Source organism: Mandrillus leucophaeus, unplaced genomic scaffold (assembly GCF_000951045.1).
Source record: "Mandrillus leucophaeus isolate KB7577 unplaced genomic scaffold, Mleu.le_1.0 Scaffold186, whole genome shotgun sequence".
NCBI lineage: Eukaryota > Metazoa > Chordata > Mammalia > Primates > Cercopithecidae > Mandrillus > Mandrillus leucophaeus.
This window is the reverse complement of record NW_012101876.1, coordinates 876,612-899,381: the sequence shown is the minus strand read 5'-3', so window position 1 is coordinate 899,381 and position 22,770 is coordinate 876,612. Positions and strand designations below refer to the sequence as shown.

General features: G+C 35.8%; 1 protein-coding gene across 4 annotated transcripts in view; it reads right to left on the bottom strand.

Annotated features, from left to right (window-relative positions):
- Window positions 1-2,630: 2,630 nt before the first annotated feature.
- Window positions 2,631-22,770, bottom strand: part of SATB1 (SATB homeobox 1) — a 91,231-nt gene continuing 71,091 nt past the window's right edge. For 2 of the 4 annotated variants that reach the window (XM_011977924.1, XM_011977923.1), the window contains 3 exons: window positions 6,692-6,895; window positions 6,010-6,105; window positions 2,631-4,399 (listed from right to left, as the gene is read on the bottom strand). In XM_011977924.1, coding sequence (XP_011833314.1) covers window positions 3,884-4,399; window positions 6,010-6,105; window positions 6,692-6,895 — 816 coding nt within the window. In that variant the 3' untranslated portion in view covers window positions 2,631-3,883. The remainder of the gene's footprint in view (window positions 4,400-6,009; window positions 6,106-6,691; window positions 6,896-22,770) is intronic. The other 2 variants (XM_011977925.1, XM_011977926.1) reach the window with 1 other exon arrangement.

Here is a 22,770-nt window from a genome sequence, read left to right as displayed (position 1 = left end):
TATTTTATTTAACATTTGGTATTGTTAAACAGGTATAGTATTCAGGACATACACCTTCTACCACAATTTCTTTAATTAGGGTACTTTATATTTTATCAAAAATGTGCATATTAATAGATTGTAGTTTAGCCTTTGTCAAAAGACATGCAAGTATTTAGTATTTACATTAAAATGATTGCCTCAGAAGAAACATTGAATTCATAATAAGCCCTCTTAACAAAAATATGCATAAGGAAGACTAGTATTATTTTCTGATGTTTTAGATATGATTAATATTTTGGACCTCCATTGGTTTCCCACACTAGCATGCAAATTTCCAACTTGCTTTAACACAACAGTTCTATCAGCTGTATTATAGGGAATACACATTTTAATTGCTGTTTTTGAAAATATCACCAGGCAGTTCAGAATGTCTCATTTATTAAGAATATTGTGACAATCAAAGACCTTAATATCAGCCAGATGCTAACAATTGGGAATAGGGCAGAATTTAATAATGGAATGTATGGGATTCTCATTTTTACTCAATCTTGAACCATTTGAGAATGTTTTCTATTCAAGCTAGTATTTTTAGATAAACACAGATATAGATATCGCTACTTTGAAAAAAGAAAACACTGAAACTCAGAATTTCTTAGTACTAAATGCTAACCAATACACACTTTATACATAATATGTACAGACTTTGTTACCAAGCGCCACACAACCAGGACATACATATTAGTTACCTTGGTTTTCAAAGGTTCTGTGTCAACTCTGCATACTGTGTGGCAAAGAGATACTATCAACATTTTTTGCATAATGTGCAAGTATTATATGGCCACAGAGTGTAATACAAATTAGTGGCAAAGTGCTGAGTGAAGGGAATCCATGACAGATTCAGATGCACAAGGTTGAATATTACCCGTAAACTACCTGAATGTGCTAAGGTCTTAACAGCACAAAACGCTATGTCATGCCCAGCTTTTAAAAGTCTCTGCAATACTTGAACACAATGAAGCTTGTTAAAGGAATTTTACCATAGCTACAGGTAACAAGAGGACTGGTATGAGTGACAAATGACATTGGGGGAGCAATATGGAAGATCATCTGAGCAAGTCTTTTCTAAAATGTGCCATCTTCCCTGAAAACACTTTTGCTCACTCCATCCTATCATTGTTTAACATGTGCTTGTGTGTGTGTGTGTGCGTGTGGGCATTTAAAATATCAAACTATCAAAACCATGCTGACTTTTGAAAGTTAAAAAAATCTAAGTGGGAATTTCGTTAGCATTGTTATGTTGATTACCAAACACACATTCATCATTTCACTGAAAACATTATTTCAAAATAATTCAGGTTATTAGGAATGGGAAAGTTATTTGCAACCCAATTTCTCCTTCCAAAAAAATTACTAAATCTCATACCTGTTTGACACCTTGTGCTAAGGGTTGGGCTGGTTAAAAATTAAGGATATCAACTCTACTCTCTGCTGTATCCAGCCTTTTCCCTTCAACTTAGGGGATATAAGGAAGAGGATAACTTAATGGCATCTGAGTTTCTATTTTATTTTCTATTTTTAAATACATGAAATCTAGTTTCTATTTTCTTAATTCAAATTCCTTTGGCTCAAATTATTACTTTTCTGAACTCTAGTGAGCAAGAATGTTTGTGTTTTCTTACTTAATAAAAAGTGGCAACTTTTCAGTACAATTTTAAGTTTGCAACAAACCAGCTGCCTTCAGAGGAGCTTAGTTGTGCTTCTAAAGTAAATGGAACTTTAAAGCTTTATTGAGTTTTCAATGATTCCATTTCAGTTTCTAAAGTACAAGTTCAGTCAACAGTAAAGCAGCCCAGTTGCCTACCAATAAGCTCATCAGGGCCTGAGAAAATGGTAGGCAGAGAGAGAAGGGGCAATTGCAGAATGGTATCTCAAGCAACCCAGACACCCCTACTAGCATCTAGGAAACAAAGTGAGGAAGCAAATGAAAGAAAAACCACTCCAAACTGTAATGCTGGCCTCAATCCTGTGACCATTAGCACACCTCATTTTATATTCTGGCATTTTACTATGTTTAATGTTGCAAGAATTTTGAAGATTGTGTTTAAATACCAGGTGTGTCATTCCTATTTTCTTCATGTGGCTCTTATAGTTATGACATACACTTATGAGCTCAGTTATTAACTTATTCCATTTATAACTTGTGAAAAAAAAGCTAAGGGGCTTTTATACAGAAGGTCCATTTTTTCCCCTACTTTGTTACTATTAATGGCCTTTAGAAATATTTGTACATAAGGTTAAGGAAAAGCGTTGCTATGAATGAAGTATTGTGAAATAAGCATAGATGAATCCATTCTAAGAACATAACTGCTAGAGACTGGATTTATGTTTTTGTTGGAGAGTCTTTTGACCATCCTATCTCTATTTATTAAGCAAAATGTTAACCAAAACAGATTATTTTCATTGTGAAATTTCATACCTATTTAAAAATGAGCATGTGTTTGTGATTTCAGTTTACAGTGTTTCAAGTAACTTGTCAAATGCTCTTTTTAAAATCAGTAAAATATCAAGTATTAACATGCACCTAAATGAGAGGGCCATCCTTTGACTCTTCTTTAGTTACTTCACATAAGCAGACAAACCCTACCATGTCATACGATACAAACAATTTTAATTGTGTAGTTACAGTCAATAACCACTCCTAGTCAGAACATTTCTGCATAAAGAAAATTGTGATACACTTATAAAAACAGCCAGCTGTAACAAAATAGCTGGTGTTTTCATAGCCATAAACTCATAAAAAAGAAATACACCTTTATACAGAAATTTTATACAGATGTAGCTTTAAAATTGATTGTAAACCAAAGGAAGACACATTGCAAACATCAATTATTTTCACATTAATTGCATAATTTTCTAAGGTGATCTATTAGTTTTATTTACCTAAGCTTATTTGCATGATAGTAAAAATTGCATACAACAATAAGAGTGAAGCTTATAGTATGAATTGCTTGGATAACATAGAGCACTTTTTATAGGCAACTGTGTAAAGCACATTTTCTCTATTTAAAACTTTTAAGACACTTTGTTTTACTGCCCATCAAAATACATTTATAAATAGAAAAGAATCAGTATGGTGACAAGAGAAGCAATATTACATTTAACGGAAACTTCCAAAAAATTAATTACAACGTGATGCTGCAGGATCTACAAATAAATAATGAGGACTAAATTGTGTTTCACATTTTCTTTTCCTTTTTTTAAAAAAATCATGTAACAATGAGAATGAAAAAAAATTACAGTGAACTTTTATTTCCAAAATAAAAACAAATTTGAATTACGGCAGTGCCATATAATACAAGGCATTTGTTGGCATATGTCATCTTTAAACTGCATTCCACAGTCTATAGTTCTTTTGTAACATACAATAGAGTAACAAACTCTTTTTTTTTCTTTTTTTTTTTTAAATAAGGGGCGAGTTTCCAAAGATCAGTGTGGAGTGCTACAGACATAATTATAGGAGAGGAAATCATAATCACAGAAGGTATAATGCTTGTTTGAGGCTCCAGAATAAGAACTAAAAAAAAAAAAAAAGAAAAAAAAAAGAAAAAATCACTGGTTTCATGCTTACGGGGTACACACTTTGGTGCATCCCGTGAACACAAATTTTAATACCAAACAATCCTTGATGCTTCACCTGGGGCTGCCAAGCAGTTTGTAAAACAGAGTAAAACATTTAGTGCAGTCTGCATTATCCTTTTCCAACTCTTCTGTTTGTGCAAGTTTTTGAAGATCCATTGGCCAAACAATGAACAACAAAGGTTTTCTGAGAGAATACAAGGTGGACTTTTCATTGTGTTAGTAAATACCAGTGGCACTGTTGAATGAAACAAATACTTTTATCTCAGTCTTTCAAATCAGCATTAATGTCTGTGTTTCCTTCCACTGACAGCTCTTCTTCTAGTTTCACTGAAAAAAGGGTGTTAGTAGTTTTATCTTGGACACTCTCTTCCAAATCCTTCAGCAGCTCCTCTTCTTTATATTCTGCCACATCGACCTCTAAACCGGAATTGTCCTTCAGTTTGCCGTGGTGCTTGAGATAGTACCGCTGGTTCTGAAAGAACTTGATGATGGTGTACTTGGGAAGGTCGAGCTGGGCAGACAGAGTCTGGATGGCCTCTTCATCAGGGTACAGGCCTACGTCTTGTATGAAACTCTGGAGGATTCCCAAGGCTTCCACTGAAATTTTTGTTCGTGGCCGCGTCTTCTGCCGGTTCTCCTCATCTGACTCTGCTGGAGAGGCCACCGTGGGTTGCCGTGGGGGGAGCCGAGGGCCTGCCTGTGGCTGCTGCTGTGGCTGTGGAGGCGGCGGCGCCTGCTGCTGCTGCTGCTGCTGCTGTTGCTGCTGCTGCTGCTGTTGCTGGAAAGAAACAAGGAGACAATCAGAGCTCCGCTATCGTGGAGTTCCACACAAAGCTGTCTAGAATCAGGAAACATGTGGTCCAGGGTCCTACATAGAGCTTTTTTGATAGGGATGAAGATTTAGAATGAAAAGGTAGGCCAGCTAAATGGCCCACAGCATTTACAAAAAAAAATCAAAATGGTATGAACTAGGAAGGGATGAATTCCTAGAGCTTTGGGGGCTACTGCACTTCCTTATCACAGATCAGCGGAGGAAGTGAAAGCTCAGTGCTCTCTGAAAATGTGAGCCATAAACTTCACTAGAAGGATACGCATCAAAGGCGAAGACAGCACATCACATTATGATGTAAATAATTAACAAAGATTTAAAATGAAGATTGAGAGGCAAGGATTTCAAAGACATTTTAGAAAGGTGAGCTACAGAGCAGTGGGGAAAGAAATTTGTGCTCTGCTCTGTCTCATTGGATGGCCAGGAAGAAGATGAGCTTATGCTCTTATTCAGTGTTATCTGTCATGAGACTAAAGGATTTCTGATATTCTCACATTTGTGAATTTTCTATCAGACAGTTCCAGTTTAATACACACACAATTTCTTACCAAATTGCACTAGGCTGACACTGCAAGCTTTTTTCTTACCTCAAAAGGTTCAACCCACCATACGACGGCTAGCGAATTGTTTTGTCTATGGTAAACTCAGATGTGATTAGGATTTAAATTTCGTGTATACAGACACTTTTTCATAATTAGTATATGTATATGTGCTATAATTTCCATACACAATTATACATAAATATGTCACACATGCACATACTGTACACTCGATATCCATAATTCTTACCAGCAAAGCAAATCAACCTAAGTGGCAAAATATTAGAATGCTGATACCGTTTCTATGCATTTCCTTTCATACCCCTAAGAAGCAATTTTATTAACAATTTGCATTTTCAAATAAGTAGTTTTTAAATTAACATATATCTTTCTCTTTTTCGTTTTTGCTAAACAGTAAGTTTTTCAGGCTTTCACGATTATTTTAGTGCTTGAAATCCTAAAGGGAAGCTCTCTGTCAACTTGTTTTATCTTTAATACATACTTGAGAAGTTTTTTGTCCTGGGAGATAAACAATTCTATTATTTTTTTTAGTTATACGTACATATCTATACACACACACATATATAATTTTTCACAGAAATATTAAAAAATTGCAGAATGCAGGTGATTCAACAGAGGTAGAATTTTAGGACTCTGGAAGGCAATGGCATTTTACTTTGAAAGAGAAAGCTAAAATCATCCCCTTTAACAAAAATAAGCTATACAGCTCAAGTTCAGTGACAACACGCTTCCTAAGCAACTGGGGCCCTAAGAGCTCTAATGACTACCTGATCCCAGAACTTTTCCATCTAAATTCACAGGAGAGTGTCTTCAGGAGATGAATGGTGACAAGTCCCATGACATGATAAACAAAGCATAAGGCTGCATCTGCTGGCACAGTGAGCTCTGGCCATGACCATGGTGAGTATGGCCTCTGCAGGTCTGAAAATCCTGACCTGGGGAGCAGGTCTTTAGGTCACCCCGTGTCCCTTGCTGGCATAGGTAACTGTGCCCGCTCACCTGAGGAGCAGCACCGAGCCATGGTGCAGGGGTCGGCAGGCCTGGTAAGAAAACGCCTCTAGACTCTCCTTTCCCAAGGGTGGTGGGAGAGGGGCTCTAAAGGAAAGACAAACAGATATGACTCACCCCTAACCTCCATTCTGTAAAGTGTGGGGAGACAGCTATTAAATACAAGGTGAAGGAAGGCCCAAGGACTGTAAAGCAAGATTCCAATTCAGCTTCCCTCCCCTCCTCTTTCTGGACAGAATCCAATGTATAAAACTGTGATTCTACAAACTTCCTTTACAGCCACAGCAGTAGCTCTTTTCCTCAGGGGCACTGTGGTATTAATTAAAAAATAGGTGGTGGTTTAAATTGTGATTTTGGAAAAACATACAAAAATTTTAAACTCTTAACACAAAACCCAATACCAACAAAGAGACATTTGCCAAACAAGGAGTGTAGAAAGGGTGTTCCTGTTGCTTTGGGGGTTGGGAGATGAGGAAAGAGGAACACAATACATATGTTGGGAAAAGTACGTTCATTTTCATTTTATCCCCCTGAGCAAGATGGCAGTGTATTGTTATCTCTTGCTAAAAAGCCTATGTTTAGACTGGCAGGAGGAAGAGAAACGCTAATTTCCCTGGTAAGTTTAAAGCTTTATTTACTTATTGCTATATTGAATTGGCCAAAGTAAACGAACCTGAATCTGCTCTGCTGGAACATGGATAATGTGGGGCGGCCTGTCGCCATGGTGATGCACTGCGTTGCTCTCCTGTTCATATATGGCATCACGTTCTGGCTGAGGAAGACTGAGGAACCTTCGGATCATGGAGAGGTTCTCCCACAGGGTTCTGTTTTCTGGAGAAGGATCTTCTTTCCAGCGTAACAGCTCGCATAACCATCCCTTAGAGACAAGGGCATAATAGGTCAGTTTGTGCCTATGAAGGGGGCTGGCATTTTCCATTAGGAGCTAAAAAGGAAAAACCCTATGAATTAACTTTTTCATAAGCTCAGAACATGCCAATCTGCTTAAAAAAATTTTTTTTAACTTGTTAAGAGGGGTTATCTGCGGCTGTCAAGGAGGCAGACTCTGTTTCTAATCAAAGTTCAGATTTGCATCTCAAAGGAGGGACATATTTTTTCCGACTCTGAGGGTAAGAGAGCATTTATCACAGATTTTTAAATATATGAAATAGGAGAAAAACAAAGTTGATGAGCTTCAGTCTTACACAACTTTCCTGTCTGATGAGTGGCTGACCATTTGAAGATACTGAAGTGCTTAAGGGGCAGGACAGATTTTAGAAATACTTTTTTTCTAAAAGGATTTCCTAAGTTTGCAATTTTTAGATTTGAAAGAAAACCATGTGTGAATATTTATGTGTGTGTACATGTATGAAACAGAAAGGACATGTGCAATTGTACCAGCCAGAATGTTGTCCAGTATAAGGCATAATGATTAGAATGGGCATTAAAGGAATTTGCTATGAAAGAACTCTCCAAAGAGACACTGGAGTCCTATTTTTCTGCCTGCTGCAGTGGGAGCACATGATTTGTCAGGCAATAATTTAATAGGTTTCTTGGGCTAAGAGAGAAGGAAATGTCCAATGGACTGCCAAAATCTGAACCTCTCTGATGCTTCCAAGGCCCAGTTTTTTACTCTTGAGGTTATCTATCAAGAACTGAATGATCATGAGAACACATTTTCCAGTCATCTCAAGTCTTCACCTTGGCTGCAATGATGGACACTAAACAATGGAATGAAGGGGGAGAGTGAAGGTGTCCGATCCAGACCCCCACCAGCCAAGGCAGCTATCCCTCAGCTGTTCTGCTGCCTGCTAATACCTCTCACCTGCACTCTACTCTGGAAAAATGTCTTGAAGCCATCTCTACACTTCTTCATTGATGATCTCACCCCACGTGGCCAGTGACTGCCTGACCCAGTGGCACAAAGTCCCTGCCCCTTTTTCTGAAAATGGACAACTTACTCTACCATTCAATTTACTCTCTAGAGATAGTCATCCCCATTCTTCTTGCTCCCTCCCCCATCAATCTAGGGCTAGACTTTGCCTGAGACCACATCCTTACGGGACCTCTTTCTCTTCCCTATCCTCCTCCTTTCTTCTAGGGCCCCCACCAAATCATCACCACCTGACTCCCCATCCTAGGCTCTGCATTTAGGGAACTCGATCTAAGACAAAGACATTTCTTGGAAATTTTAAAGAAATTAGTGGGATGAAAATGGAAGTACAATTTTTTTTATTATGAAATTTTTAGATCTAGCCAAGGAAGGTTTTGTTTCTTATGTTACCAGGGGTGAGGCCAGAGGATGGCATGACTTTCCTTCCCTTCTCAAACTGAAACCATTGGAGAGAAAATTCTTCTTTGACTGCAACATGTAGTGGAAAGAAGCATGGTCTGTTCTCCCAAAAATGGCCTACTTGAAATATTTTAAAAGAAAAGGTAGAAAACTGACGTATTAGCTTCCCAAGGCCTATCTGTTAACCAGCTCATTGTGACGACTGCTATATCTCATGACATCTACTAGTATTCCTACTCAACAGGTCTTTTAATTAAGCAAATATATGCATGGGGATGGTCTTGTAACCATGCACTCATTTGATGCCACTGAATGCATAATTGAAGGTTAAGATAGCAGGCAGTAAACTGAAGATTTACCTGAAAGACTGTTAGCTAAATAAAACATAAAAATCATTGTGACTGCAGTGTCACTGAACTTGCTTCTCTTCTAACCATGGCAATTCTATGTTTATTTCCAGAATACTATAATATGACATATTTCAGTTGTATTTATATGAATGTATTAACTATAAAACTGTATGTGAACATTTGAAGTATCTGAGACCCACGTGCATATGGTGCCCTGGAGATGTTTACTTAGCTCTTACTGGTAAATATTTGCCATCTGAATTAAGCTATGAAAATATACATTTTCCTACAACTAAGCTATTCTTTATATTTTACCTTTAAATTTTGTTGCTATGTAGGTTTTAGATATATTATCTTCCAGTAGGCTTGAATAGTAACTGTGGGTGAGATTACTTTCCCTCTCCCCCTTGTCTGCCTCCTTTAGCTATCATAATTGACAGGACCCCTCTACCCGAACACAGCAGATCACACGGTTTTATATACCTTTCCAAAGAAGTTAGAGGTTCACGAAGAACAGAGCAGATTTTTTTTTTTTTTAAACTCGGCTAGTATTCTACTATTGCAATAAATGCTAAACATTGAGCATCTAAGAATTTTTTTTAGAAATAAATGCTTGTAACTAAAAATTGCTAAAAGTTAAATTAAGAATGATTCATGTAAGAAAAGCTTCTTGGAGAGAGCTGAAAAACTCCAGTGATTTTTCACATCCTTTAGAAACTTTTTAAAGTAATGCAGAGATCAGTTAGCACTTGGATATATGTGAAAAAACATGTGGATCACAGATGTTCTTTGGAAAAGAAAATCATTAGTTCTTTTAAAATGGCTAATAATGATAGCTAATTCCTAAACAATCACACTCATGCTGGTTTAACAAATATTTCAGAAAAAGAGCCCCGACTCATTCAACAAATATTTTGCTCTTATTGTCACTTCCGTGTCTCTAGACTTACGAGACGGATTCTTATTTTTATTAATTGCCCATGACTAACATAACATTTCCAGTAGTTTGCTATTAACCTCTGCCCTTAAATAATACTTCTAATTCCTTATCTAAAAATAATTTGATGAATTATAAGTTGAAGCCTATCTCCACTAGCCTTTCAAGAAATGCTATGATTTTAAGAGACTGAAATCAGATGCTTCTTAGAAAAATATTTAACGGTGCAGCTGGGAACTGTTAGCTCTAAAGGGTATTCCAAAAAAATTTAAAGGGGGGGGGGGTTGCTTCTCTTGATGTGCATTGCTCTTAAAAAATAATGGAAAACAGACATTTTGACACATTAGCTCTCTGTCAGTGTAGAAATAAATTGGCTCATTCCCAATTTACACTGGCAAAAATAAGATAATTTATTCTAATGCTATTTAAATACCTTGGAATATTTTGACTACCTCAAATCCTATTGATTGTTACTCTATTAATAATGACAGTAATCTGACTTATGGTTTGCAGAAAATGACTAAAGAAGCCAAATGCTTTCTAATGCTTCAATACGTTTTTCTAGGTCAGTTTTCCACAAATGATATTGTTAGAACAAATAAACTTGGGAAGAAAATGAGTATGTCACAATATTTTTAATATCTGACAAAACTTAATGATTCCCCAAAGTACTGTACTAGTTTTTAAGTGATAACTGCATAGACTTATGTGGGGGAGCAGAGATGAAGAATGAAATGCAGTGCTTTGTTGCAAAAAGAAAAAAAAACACCAACAAAACAAAACAAAACATAATTACATTTTTAAGAGAGGTCTCTGGGACTTGATATACATAAGACCATAGGAAGGAACAGGGAACTGTTCTCTAAATTAAATTAGCTCACAACTGTTTTGAACAGTAGAAAAGACAGGGGACTAACAGCCTTAAAATAATGAGACCGATTCATTTTCAGAAAACTAAAATGGTACAAGGAACAACCTAAACTTTAAATGTGGTAAATTTGCCAAGCAACATTACACTGCATATAAAGAGGGCAAAATATAAACAGTAGCCACATGTAAATAAATTAGTAAAACTTTCAGGATGTTACTACTTTTCAAACTGACAAAGTTTAATTTGACACCTTCTGTTCTAAACCCTTTGTTTCTATTCAAAATCACGCCTTGAGCTGTTGCGATCAATCACAGTGCTCCCCCTATTACTTAAAAAAACTGGCATGGACCCTGAATAAGCTGAAAATGCCATGCAGATGAATTCTGAGATAATATGTTCAAACCTGTTATATACAACACAAATCCTGTAAAGTTATGTATTGTAAACCTACATTTATTGAGAACTAAAAGTCTTAAATCCATCTGCCACAAAGGAAATACTGTTATGTACTTTATAGTAACCAAGAACCATCTGCAAATGTCTTGCTACCGTAAGCAAGAAAATGGTGCAAAAGATGCTAAACCTAAGACTGCATGAAATAAATAACATTCTTTTGACTAGTTTTGGTTAGGGATCTATTAAAGAAATGTAAGATTGAAAAAAAAAAAAAAAAAAGGAAAAGAGAAAATGCAGAGTAACTGCCAAATCAGTACTGCAAAAAAGCAAAACAAACTCAATGATAACACAATGGCAATTTATTATGGTCCATGAAACACATGACTGTATGCTCATTTTAAAGGAAAAATTAGCAGTTCTCAACTCAATATTCTAATGATGTGCTTTACTGACAAAATCTTGTTGTACCACATTTAAATAAAAATCCTGGCACCTTCATCTCTCAGCTGCTAATTTCCAACCAAACGCAATCTCTGATTTCCACTCCACTCTTTTTAGAACATTTAATTCAAGTCAATTCGCTTCTAACATTTTAACAGATAAGGGGTGCACAATGATTTTAATTGAGTCAAGAAAGTAACCTCCTTTCATAAATGAATTTATTGTACTTTATAAAGCCTCACATGCATAAAAAGAGAACCCCTAACAAGGCCTGTTCTGTGACAAAGCTGGGAGTACGTAACATAACTACTTTTCCAGGACAGACTTTGGTATTCTCTGAGAAAAAAAGTCATTTAATGCAATATACATATATGTATATATTATCATTATGTACATATACATTTTAAAACTAAGAGCTATAAAAAAGAGAAAGAAAATGACAAATAATTCTTACTCCAACTAAGAAGGAAAAATACATCTGAAAAAATAGAATGGTAATTTGAGTTCTAAAAAGCAAAACATTTTACAGTCTGTATTTATTCCCCCTCACCCTCATCTTTTATGTGTTATTTGCAGGAATATTTTGTTCCAATCTCTGGGGCATATAGTATAATAATATATGATATTAAAAGAAATCAATCTAAATAGGAAAGTATTTGATACAAACATTTTAGTGGAAAGCATGAATTACATTTCAGCAAGTAGTAGGAACAAGGATTAAGTACATAATCCATTAAATAGTACTTCTAACAAAAAATTCAGTATTGTAGACTAAACTACACCAGGCATTTGAATGAGTACATTTTCAACAACAACTAACTATAAAGCTAGCAATTTATCATTCAGCAAATAATTTTCTACTTTTAAAAGAATCTGTAAGTGTTACTTATGCTAATGAAGACAGTTTTTAATCTGCCCACAAACATGCTAATAGAGGGCAATTTTTTTTTTTTTTTTTTAAACAAAGCTGTCGGCACTCAAGGGTAATTTCATATCAGTGTGTTCTACAAGCTGGGGGAAAATGGGTTCTAATTGTCAGAGCTACCAAATCCTTCACCTTTAGCATTAACGGTTTAAAGATATCACAAAGATGCAAAGTGACTAATAATGTTTTAAACCACCCCTTTTTCTGTCTGAAAAAACAACTAAAACAACATTACAACAGTATAGTTACAGGATAGTTCTATTTTCATATGTTTTATGCACACTCTGCCTCAAAGGTACTATTTAAACATATTACTTTTGGGGCGGGGGTCCTAATGCAGAAACACCCAAGACCTAATCGAGATACAACCCCATTTCTAGGTGTGAGGTCTAAATGCTTCACACACCCACTTGTGACCTTTTTTCATGAAGAATCATAACACTGTGCAGTGAGAAACAAAACAGTGGCAAAGCAATACTGAAAGCATTTTAAATTATTTACTAGGTTAAAAGGGTGAAATGATACTTTAAATACATCAAATTTCATCATCTAGACCATTTTTTGGTGGCAAAGTGGTATTGATCTTTCCAAATGCTTAAAATTAACTATTTTCCAGAAGGTCATTATTTGATTAAAGGCATTAAAGTTGAGGGCAAGAAGCGAAGCACTTTTTCTTCTTTCCCATTCAAATCATCATATAATTTAATATAAACCATCCCATCATGTCCTGTAATAAAAACACTTGTCTTAAGATATTGTTCTTTACCTAACATATTAACCTTTAAATGTTATGAAGTTCTTTAGAAGAAAAACCTTTGCTAAAGCATATTATTCTATAACATTATGAGAGGCCCCCACCATTAACATTAATAAAGATACATGTTCTCCTCTATGGAATTAGCAGGAAATGCATTAATCTTTCTCCCCAGCTTAATAACATCTACTTTGTGTAAAGTGAAAAGAACCTCAGCTGGCACTGTAAGTAACTTTTCCTGCTAAGTTAACATTGGTCTTATTAAAGAAAACATGGAAAATAAATTTGAACAGAGACGTGCCAGTAAATGCATTTTCCATTCTAAAAGTAGCACATTACATCCACTTGATTCAAAGACGGGTTTTAAAAAAGAAATATATTTTAAAAGACATACGTGTGTGCACGTATGTATCCCCCAATATATTTTTCAAAGTGTGGTTTCTGATACTTATATTTGCTGAAAGAAAAAAAAAACATAATAATCTTTTTAAATGTTACTATTCTTAACTTCTAAACTGTTACTGCTTTTGAATTCTCTCTAGAGGCTCCAGTTTATTTAACAGACTCCATACCTTAGCCAAAAATTTGTGCATTCCAATACTGGGGTAATAATAGGACATAAAATGGCTATCAAGAAATTTTTTGCTTGAGTAAATTTTTGCCACTTAGTCATTAAGAAGTTACACACCTCTACCAGAGTTTCTAAAGGTTACACATAAAGAAAATTATTTGCCTAAACCTGGAGAAAAATTTCTATTAAAATTTTGTGAACTTGGAAGGAATACTCACAGTCACTGGTAAATGATCTGTATTTTTCCATTTCGTTTACAATTTAATCAGATAAAAAAGTGCAAATCATTTGTTTGTAATGGTTTTTATGTTTACCTCTTTTCTGCTTTTTCAAAGCCACTAACTTTAGAGCGCACGTGGATTTGGTGGTTTTTCTTAGGCTACCAATCATTTGGTCCATAACAAGATTATCAAATGACAACCTGGCCAGAGTAGATCCAAATGGTTCTGACTTAAATAGGTTGTTGAGCAAGGAGATCTCACATTTTAAAAAATATTTTCAGAGGGAGAATTTGAGAAGGAGGGAGAAAAATAAAACAGGAATGAAGATAAAAGTATAAAATTCTAGACAACCCATTAAACCAGTTGGCAAAAAAATGAGCTCTTAATTGAAATAGAGAATTTCCCAAAAAAGGTCTGAATTTATTTTTAAAACATTAGATTTGAAATATACCTAATTTGAAAGTTTAATTTTCATATATACGTCAAACCTGCTTTTAGGGTAGTTTAGTCAAAGCTGAAACAAAACAAATAAAATTCTGGCTTATGTATCTGATACTCGAATAAGCACTCTGAAAAAAAAAGTTCCTGTTTTTTTCCCCTCAGCCTAAGATATATTTTTTGACATAACATAAATTTCAGTGATATGATCTGGCTCCTATTTAACATTTATGCACTTTCTCTTCAAATGTTAACTTTTAATTTTCTCCTCATTCTTCATAGCTGGTGTCATTAAAAAATACAAAACTCAATACTCCCAAGGTTCATGCTGTAACACTTTCATCAATTTTAGTCTTTCTTTCCATCATTAAGAACCATCTACTCCTTTCCATTGGCCACTATTGACTTGTCAGAACTGGAGCAAGTCTTCCTTGAATTACTCTGTTAGACAACAACATTCTTTTTTAATTACTTCCAATGGGCAATTATTTTGACTTCTGAACAAAAAAAAAGCTTTTAAGTAATCATTCTTTTCCCTCTCTTAAGTTAGGGGAAAAGTAAGTCAATGATGACCAGAGTTTTGAAGTAGTATAGAGAACCAGTGTTATCATACAGAGTTGATGTGATTCCTACAAAAAAGCATATTAATCTGATGTTTAATTTCGCCTGTGAAACTTACTGATAGGTAAAGAAATGGGCTTCACTAAGCTTTCTTGAATCCTCTTAACCATCTCTGTGATATCCTTGTAAATCGGATCCCAGAGTGAGAATCATTACATTAGTCTTCCACTTTCAAACTGCCCATAGTTTACCATGCACCATGACCTTCAGTGGCTTCCAAAGGTAGGAGAAAAGTTCACATTCCCAGGGGCTGCTTTCGAGGTTCCTCCCAATGACACTGATGACCAAATCTGTTGGACTATTTATTAGCTATTGCTGAGCACTGCCCTACATTCTATTCTCCATTCCTTATACAATTCTCTCTAATGGGAAAGCCCTTTCTCCTATTTTTTTTTTTTTCGGTGCCCATTCAAATACTACTTGTCTTTCAAGACAGGCTCAAGCACTTCCGTGTACCAATAAAATGATTATATCCCATATAGGCATTTATCTATGTGAACTTGAATTAAGTTTCTGAGCATCAAGATTCTTCCCCTACAAACTGCAGGTAATAATGGTATTAATCTCACAGGACAGTAGGCATACAAGTGAAACAGAATACATTCAGCCCAATGCCTGCTCCACAGTAACTACCAAAAGGTCTTATAAACTTTATTGAAAGCACTTAAATGTCTCCAAGCACATGTGGGAAAACCTGGTATTCAAAAATAACTATTAGTGCAAAATAGCACGTGATAAAGGTCATTGATGGGCAGACATCAAGTGAGATCCACGTGGAGAACAAGAGTTGAAGTAGGGTTGTCAAGGAATTCTTCATTGATGAAGAGAAATACTGGTTTGGATTTGAAAAGGGGACAATATTTAAAATAGGAAAAATAAATAAGAGAACAAGATGAATTAGTAGGAGGCTGGGAAAACAGACCAGCTGCTTTTGAACTGACTGTCTATGACCCTTTTTAAATAGCTCTTTACCATATTTTCTTGAGAATACTACTTAGTTACTGTAACCTCATTTCCTCCACTGGACTTTTACGATCTATTTGTTAAGAAGTCTGGGTTTTAATTTGAATATCTATTCTACCGTTTATCAGCCTTGTAACCTTGGGCAGATTACTCAAGTTCGCTAAACCTCAATTTTCTGCTCTACAAAATGGGGTCTAATTTTACCACTTAATTCACAGGGTTGTGAGAATTAAGTAAAATAACTCATGAAAAGGTCTTGGCACACAATAACAGTATGATGAATGTAAGCTATTATTATTTTATTGTTGTTGTCATTATCACACAAGGGATTTGAGTATCAAAGGAGCTAAAGAAAATAATTCAGTTACAATATTCCAATCTGAACCAAGCATCTTCCCCTAAGCCAGGTTCTCCTCCTAGGAAGTTTTACTCAGTTAATAGTATTATCACATATCTAATCACCTAGGCTGAAAGGCTGTTATTTGAAGCATAAATTGGCATAGTCTTTCTGAAGGACATTGTGAATTGCAGAATGTGGAAATATCTAGCAATCATCTGTAAAACACAAATGTCTTTTTTGATCCAATAATTTCACTTTTAAGGATTTTAGGAAATAAGGATATGTACAAATATTTAACTATAATAATGTTTAAATTCATATTATTTGTACTAGCAAAAGTTGTATAAAGCCTAAATACACCTCAATAGGGAATTAAATGCTATGTTCAGCACATGAATAAATGTAAGACATACATGCATACACACATATATACATACAGACACATGTGCATGCGTGTGTGTATGTATAAAGAGTGACAATCAGGATCCTTAAGGTGGTCACCTCTAGGTGATTAAATTTATGGATAACTTTATGTTTTTCCTTATGCCTGTATCTTCTACTTTTTCTATAGTAGCTAGGTATTAGTTTGTAATGAAAACATACAGCAAGTGGCTTTAACTAAAAATCTAACTTTTCTTGTCTGTCTCTTCCATAACTGATGAATTCCTGTCAATACTCCCTCAAATATCTCTTGAATTTGTTCCTTCTTTTCCATTCCTCCTGCTATGGTTCAGTCCCACAGCATTTCTTCAATAATCTAATTCTGATGGGTTTCTTTATTCCAGCCCGCCCCCAACCCTGCTATTTGAGTTACATTTATCACAAACAAATATGAACAAAAATAGCCCTTTGAGTGGCAAACTCCTCACTTTCTTTCACCCAAAGAGACTGGAAACACCCCGAGGCTCACACTTCAGTGAGTGAACGTAAAAATACGGCAAAAGATTCACCACAACAAATTCAAATGGCAGCAAATGGGGGTACACAGAAAGATACAAAAATGGCCCAATCTGGGCCATTTAGTGGTAAGATACTGTATACACCTCTGCAATTTCTGAGGGCTCATGTATAGTAGCGAAGTCCAACAATTTGTATTCATAATGATGTTTCTGTATTTAAAAAAAATAAAAATAAGGTTCAAACTGAACTCAGCATAATAGGTTTAAGACAGGACAGCACCATAAAAACCCGTCAAAGGCAAATAAAATTATTATTTTCTTTAAAAAGAAGAATTTATGCTACGAAACTTTACTTTTCCTAAATTTCTTAAGCCAAACGAGTATGTGCTATCATACTGCAATGTTACGAAACAAATTTATTATGTTGCTTCCTAAAGTCACTATTAAAAATTTACAGTATTTATTTTTCTATTCAAAATAATGAAGGTCATTAGGAAAAAATATTGCTGAATATTCAAATATGCCATGTGCAAGAAATAAAAAGAAAAACAAAAAACAAAAAACCCCAAACCCCACATAAATATAAGAAATCATAAAATGAACAATTTTAAGGTGACAATTACCTGACAGGGTAGTTTGTTTGCTTACAAAATTAATTTACTAACAGGTTGATTTAGATAAATATTTCTGCCACTGCATTTTAAATTGATTTATGTAAAACTTTTCAATACCGCACGTATATCCTAACATGAGCTACACTCCCTATTATGCATATTTTGGGGCTGGGAATTAAAAATTTAAATATTCCCTCTTTGATGTTTTAGGAGAGATAACAAAACATTTTTAAAAGCAGGGGAAGGCAATTTGGGACTGTAGAAGTTAGGAATCACATCCTAAAAGCAAGCAAGCAAGCAGGGTCACTATGAGCTCCCAACTTGCCTATGATTTTGCTGAGAAAGTAACACCCATTTTGTGGCCGAAACCTCATCATTTTATCCATTATACAAACCTGCTAATCAGAAGCTGGCTTAATTTGAAAGACCCAAATCTTGTGATTCACAAGTAGGCATTAAAAAAGGCAAGCATAAATATTTCTAGAAGCATCATGTGGGTCTCAGTGACAATGGCCGGGTTATAATTTTACCAATAAAAGGAGACAAGGGAGACTGGGGCTTTGCACAGACTGTCTCAATCACTCCTCTGATCACATTTTACATCTGGGGAAGGCAAGCTCAGAGAAGGCTCCAGGGGAGAATGGCAGCAGTGAAGCATGACCTGTTCCGTCCTTGTGAGCCCACTCCAGCGCCTCTTCCCACTGTCCCACTCTGACTCCCTTTGGAATAGTGTGGCATTTGTGAGAGTAATATTGGGAGCTGATTAAAATTTACTTCTCAGTCATTCTATCCTTCTACAAAGAATTCCTGAGTGCCATCTATGTGCTAGTCATTGTGTAGGCTAACAGGAAATGTGAGGACAAAACTTCTTGTCCAGTGAGGTAAGAACCGCTTAAACTTCAGGTTTAAGTTGATACTAAAGGTAGAGTTAGTTCAATTGGAAAAAAAATGTCTAATCTAAAGGCAAAAGCATTCTCTCACAAAGTCCTACGGCACTGTATATGGGCATGCGAGTATCAGAGAAAAGTTGTAAGGTTTCTGTTTTGGTGGTTTGTTTTAAATGTCACTGCATCATTGTTACCTCTGTTTACATGCTTTGGAGTGAAGGATGCTTGAAAAGCAAGCATACCAAAAAGCAATAAACAAAAAAGTAAATGTTTCTCAGGTTAATTTGAGAATCCCTTGGCTCATGTGATAAAAGACATATATATATTTTTCCTCTACAAAACTTATCTAATCATTGATCTTATCTCTTTTGTGCCATGGACCCTTCCGGGAGTCTGGTAAAGCCCATGGATGCCTTTTCAGAACAGGGTTTTTATGTGCCTGAAATAAACTACATAAGATTACAAACAAAACCAATTATACTGAAATACAGCTATCAAAAATTTGTGATACAGTAATAAATATACTTCATTAACACACTAAATAACAAGGTTTAGCAACAGATCTAATGACTACTGTAATTTTATAGTGATGGACATAAATGATATTTTAAGATATCTAGAACAACATAATAGGATATGAAAATATTTTGTGATTTTTTTTAATGGTGACAAATTCATAGGTATTGCTACTGTGATTTGTTGCCTATATTGATAATTGAGTAAAATGCCAACTTTCAGTAAGAAGAGGTTAGAGAAAATAAAGTCATTTTTTTCATCCAAGTTCATGGTTCCCTGGGGGAGAAGGTGGGCCAAGGTTAAGAGCCCCTAAATGGGAGGCCCTTCCTCTTGCCCACACAAACGTGTATGTGTGTATACAAACATAGCTATCAAATATATATATGGATGTATATATACACACATGTACGTATAGACACACTTCAAATACTGTTCCAGAACTATCTCCTGTAAGTTCTTATTAGAAAATCTTAGTATTTACGGATTTGTGAAACAAATTTCCTTTTCTTTTTTTTTTTTTGCCACTAAAGGACCATGCCTCTTAGAGATGGGTTAGAGAAAAACAGTCACTACCACAGGGTTTCCTAGACTGTGTCCTTAGCAGCCCCAGATTTCCATTAGAGGTGTTTCACAAGTACCCGCGTTGTGTATGTGTAAAGGGTTGATGAGAAGGTCCCTGCCCCCATTCAATCCTCAGATCAAAATGGAGAAAACTTTCATCTGATTTATATATTTCAGTTCTGAATGAGATTTCATTAATTAAACGATGGTTCTACAGCTTACAGTTTTTTGGTTTACAATTGCACTAGCACATATACACCTCACTGTTTTCTTGGTCCTGTTACAAACGCAGAGATTCGGCTTACAATTTCTGAATAAAGCATCTAAATTCTTACGGGGTTATTGGCATCATATCATCCAAGTAATTTTAAAGGTAAATAAGATGAGCAGAGTGTCCTTTCAGAAATGTCTATCTGCCAGGAGAACACCAACAAGTTTTTCCAAAGACACAAGAGTTTTCCAAATAGAAGGAGATAAGGTAGTAGGACACATACAAGATACAGACAGGATACTACGAAATGGAAGAGTGGCACGAGCACTGGATGTGTGGGTGGGTAGGGTGGGGGAGGGGAGTGGCTCTGCAAATGCCAGGAAACCAGCAGTGATCAAACACCAGTCCCTGCTCTCTCATCACTGCTTCTCAAAAAGCACATGGCTTTACAGTTTTTGTCTGTCTAACTAGATGCCTTCTGCCTTGCCCTCCAGTCTAATAGAAGATCAAAGAAGGCGAGTAGAAAAGATGGTAAGGGGGGAGACAGGTAGAAAATAATTGAGCACATAACCATCTCATAACTTTATATTATATGTAGCTCAGCGCTAATTTGCTCAGAAATACAAGCATAAACTTCTGTTTAGAAATTAAGCTTGATGGATACGGCTTTCGTCCTTATGGTTATCCAGGGTCCAAGCTATTTAGTCTCTTTAATCAAAATACTAAAATAAAATCACTACCCATTAGGCTATTACCCTTCCCCCAATCTCCAAACATACAAGCAAAAATTAATTGCAAGCCAGGAAGAAAGAAGGTAATTTAGACAGTAACAGCTTGGCATGGACTGAGCTAGATTTCCAAATAGCATTTGTCTGTTTGTGAATGTATATTTTATTTACAACCTTCACTTCCTTGACCTTGTTGAAAGTAATTTATTTTTACCTAATCTGCATTTCATTTAAACAACCAAATACTTCATCAATGAACCAGTCAAGTAACACCCATGACAAGTAGCACTCCTGTTGGTACCATAAGTTAAATGGGTAAACATTCAAAGGAGACATTTGGGGATGGACACATCTCAGCAGCTATTAAATGCTACAGGTACCAATTTATAAACTTGCAAAAATGGATTTCAAGGTATTCTCTCAAATGAGCTGTCACTCCCTGCTTCCTTTTCCTTTGTGTTTACTCCCTATCTCCCTAATCTCTTCCAAATCTGTGATTTCTCATAAACTGAGTATTCTCACATTGCCCTGTTTTTCCCTCTTTAATGTGCTATTAAAGTTTTTAATATGCCAGAAAAAACTTCTATCCCTCAATCAATCAATCAAAAGACCAGCTAAGAGTGGACCTTCAGGCATCAATTGAAAAGCAAACAAAAAAAGAGACATATTTAAAGAGGAAAGTCTTTAGCAACCTTCAAATCACATCATGCTAGCAATCACCACCCCACCACATATTAAACCAAGCCCATTCCCCAATGGAATTCGGCTCATCTCATACTCTGTTAGGTCTCTGTATGACAAAAGGGAGAGTTCTCAGTCATCTATCAACAAGTCTCAGATGAAGAAAGTGTATCAATCATGAGCTCAACTCACACCATGTAACATGGAGTTCATATACTGGATTCCAACAATTGATTCTATCCATTATATGACACCCGTAAATAACCCTTCTTGGCTCTAGACCCCAAAATACCACTTTTCTGCCTATCCTCCAAACTAAGCCCTTCCATTATTCAAAATCTTACCTTCTGTTTCCCAGACTGGAACACCCGTCAGCAGTCTTCAATCAAAATAGCATCCTCTGTCATATTTGTGTACCTGTCTCAGTCACAAACACACAGACCTAGAACTTCAAGGGACATTAGATACAGTATGACCCAACCTATTTTACTTTCCTGAAGGGGAAGTTCAATGTCTGAGAGGTTAAACGACTTGCCTGGGGCTACACAGCAGGTTAGCAGTGGAACTGGGACTACCACTCTTTCCAATTCCCCATGTTTTCCATGAATGATGCAATTCATGTACAAGTTGCTAGGTAAAACATCAGTGAGTTTACAAATTAGCTACTATTACCTTATTTCTATAATATGTAGAAAATCAGGAGCCATGCCCTTTAATTCCTTTCAGCTTGGGCTACCCTGTAAATGATATTGATGACTTCAGCAATAATGAAGTGGGTCCAGAAGAAAATAACAAAGAACATTAAAAGGAATCACTTTTCCTTCCTGCACGTTTTCATGAGGATATGAGACCACCAGAGAATAGCGATTGCAGAGTGACTGAGGATGGTGGATTGAGTTGGGGCAAGATAAAGCTTGTAACACTTCTATTGACTCTTCATCTGTGACTTGTTAACAGACAAATGGAAAATGTCTCCTTATTAGACAGGGACCTAGAAGGGTCCATAAATAAACAATTTTCTTTGAAACGTGGGATTCTTGTAGTCTAATGAAATTTAATGAAAAGATGTGCTCTTTCTTTGTACTCAGAATATTGATCTTGTTAAACTCCATATACACAACAGCATCCGTAATGAAGCAACTTTTTCCCCCCCTCTTTTCTGTTCCCTTTTGTATCAACAGGCATGCCAGGCAAAGAAAACAAATACACAAAAATGTTTGCAAACATGAAAAACCAGGGGATAATTTTTTATCTTGCAAGTGAAATCTTTCATTAGCAAAGGAACAATTCAGGACTCCTTTTAATGGTGAGCTTCACCAGTGACTGCAAAATGTGATTCAATTTGCATGCTGGCTTATCCCTAACATACCTTCAAGTAGCTGTGCAAAAATCCTTCAGGGTTATTAAAGCAAGGGCATTAGCAATAAAACCATAAACTTTATTTACCTCCACTTTTCTTATTTCTTAGACTCATCCCACACAACTATGCTTTGAATAGCAAACCCCCATTTGGGAATCCTAAAATACAAGTGACTAC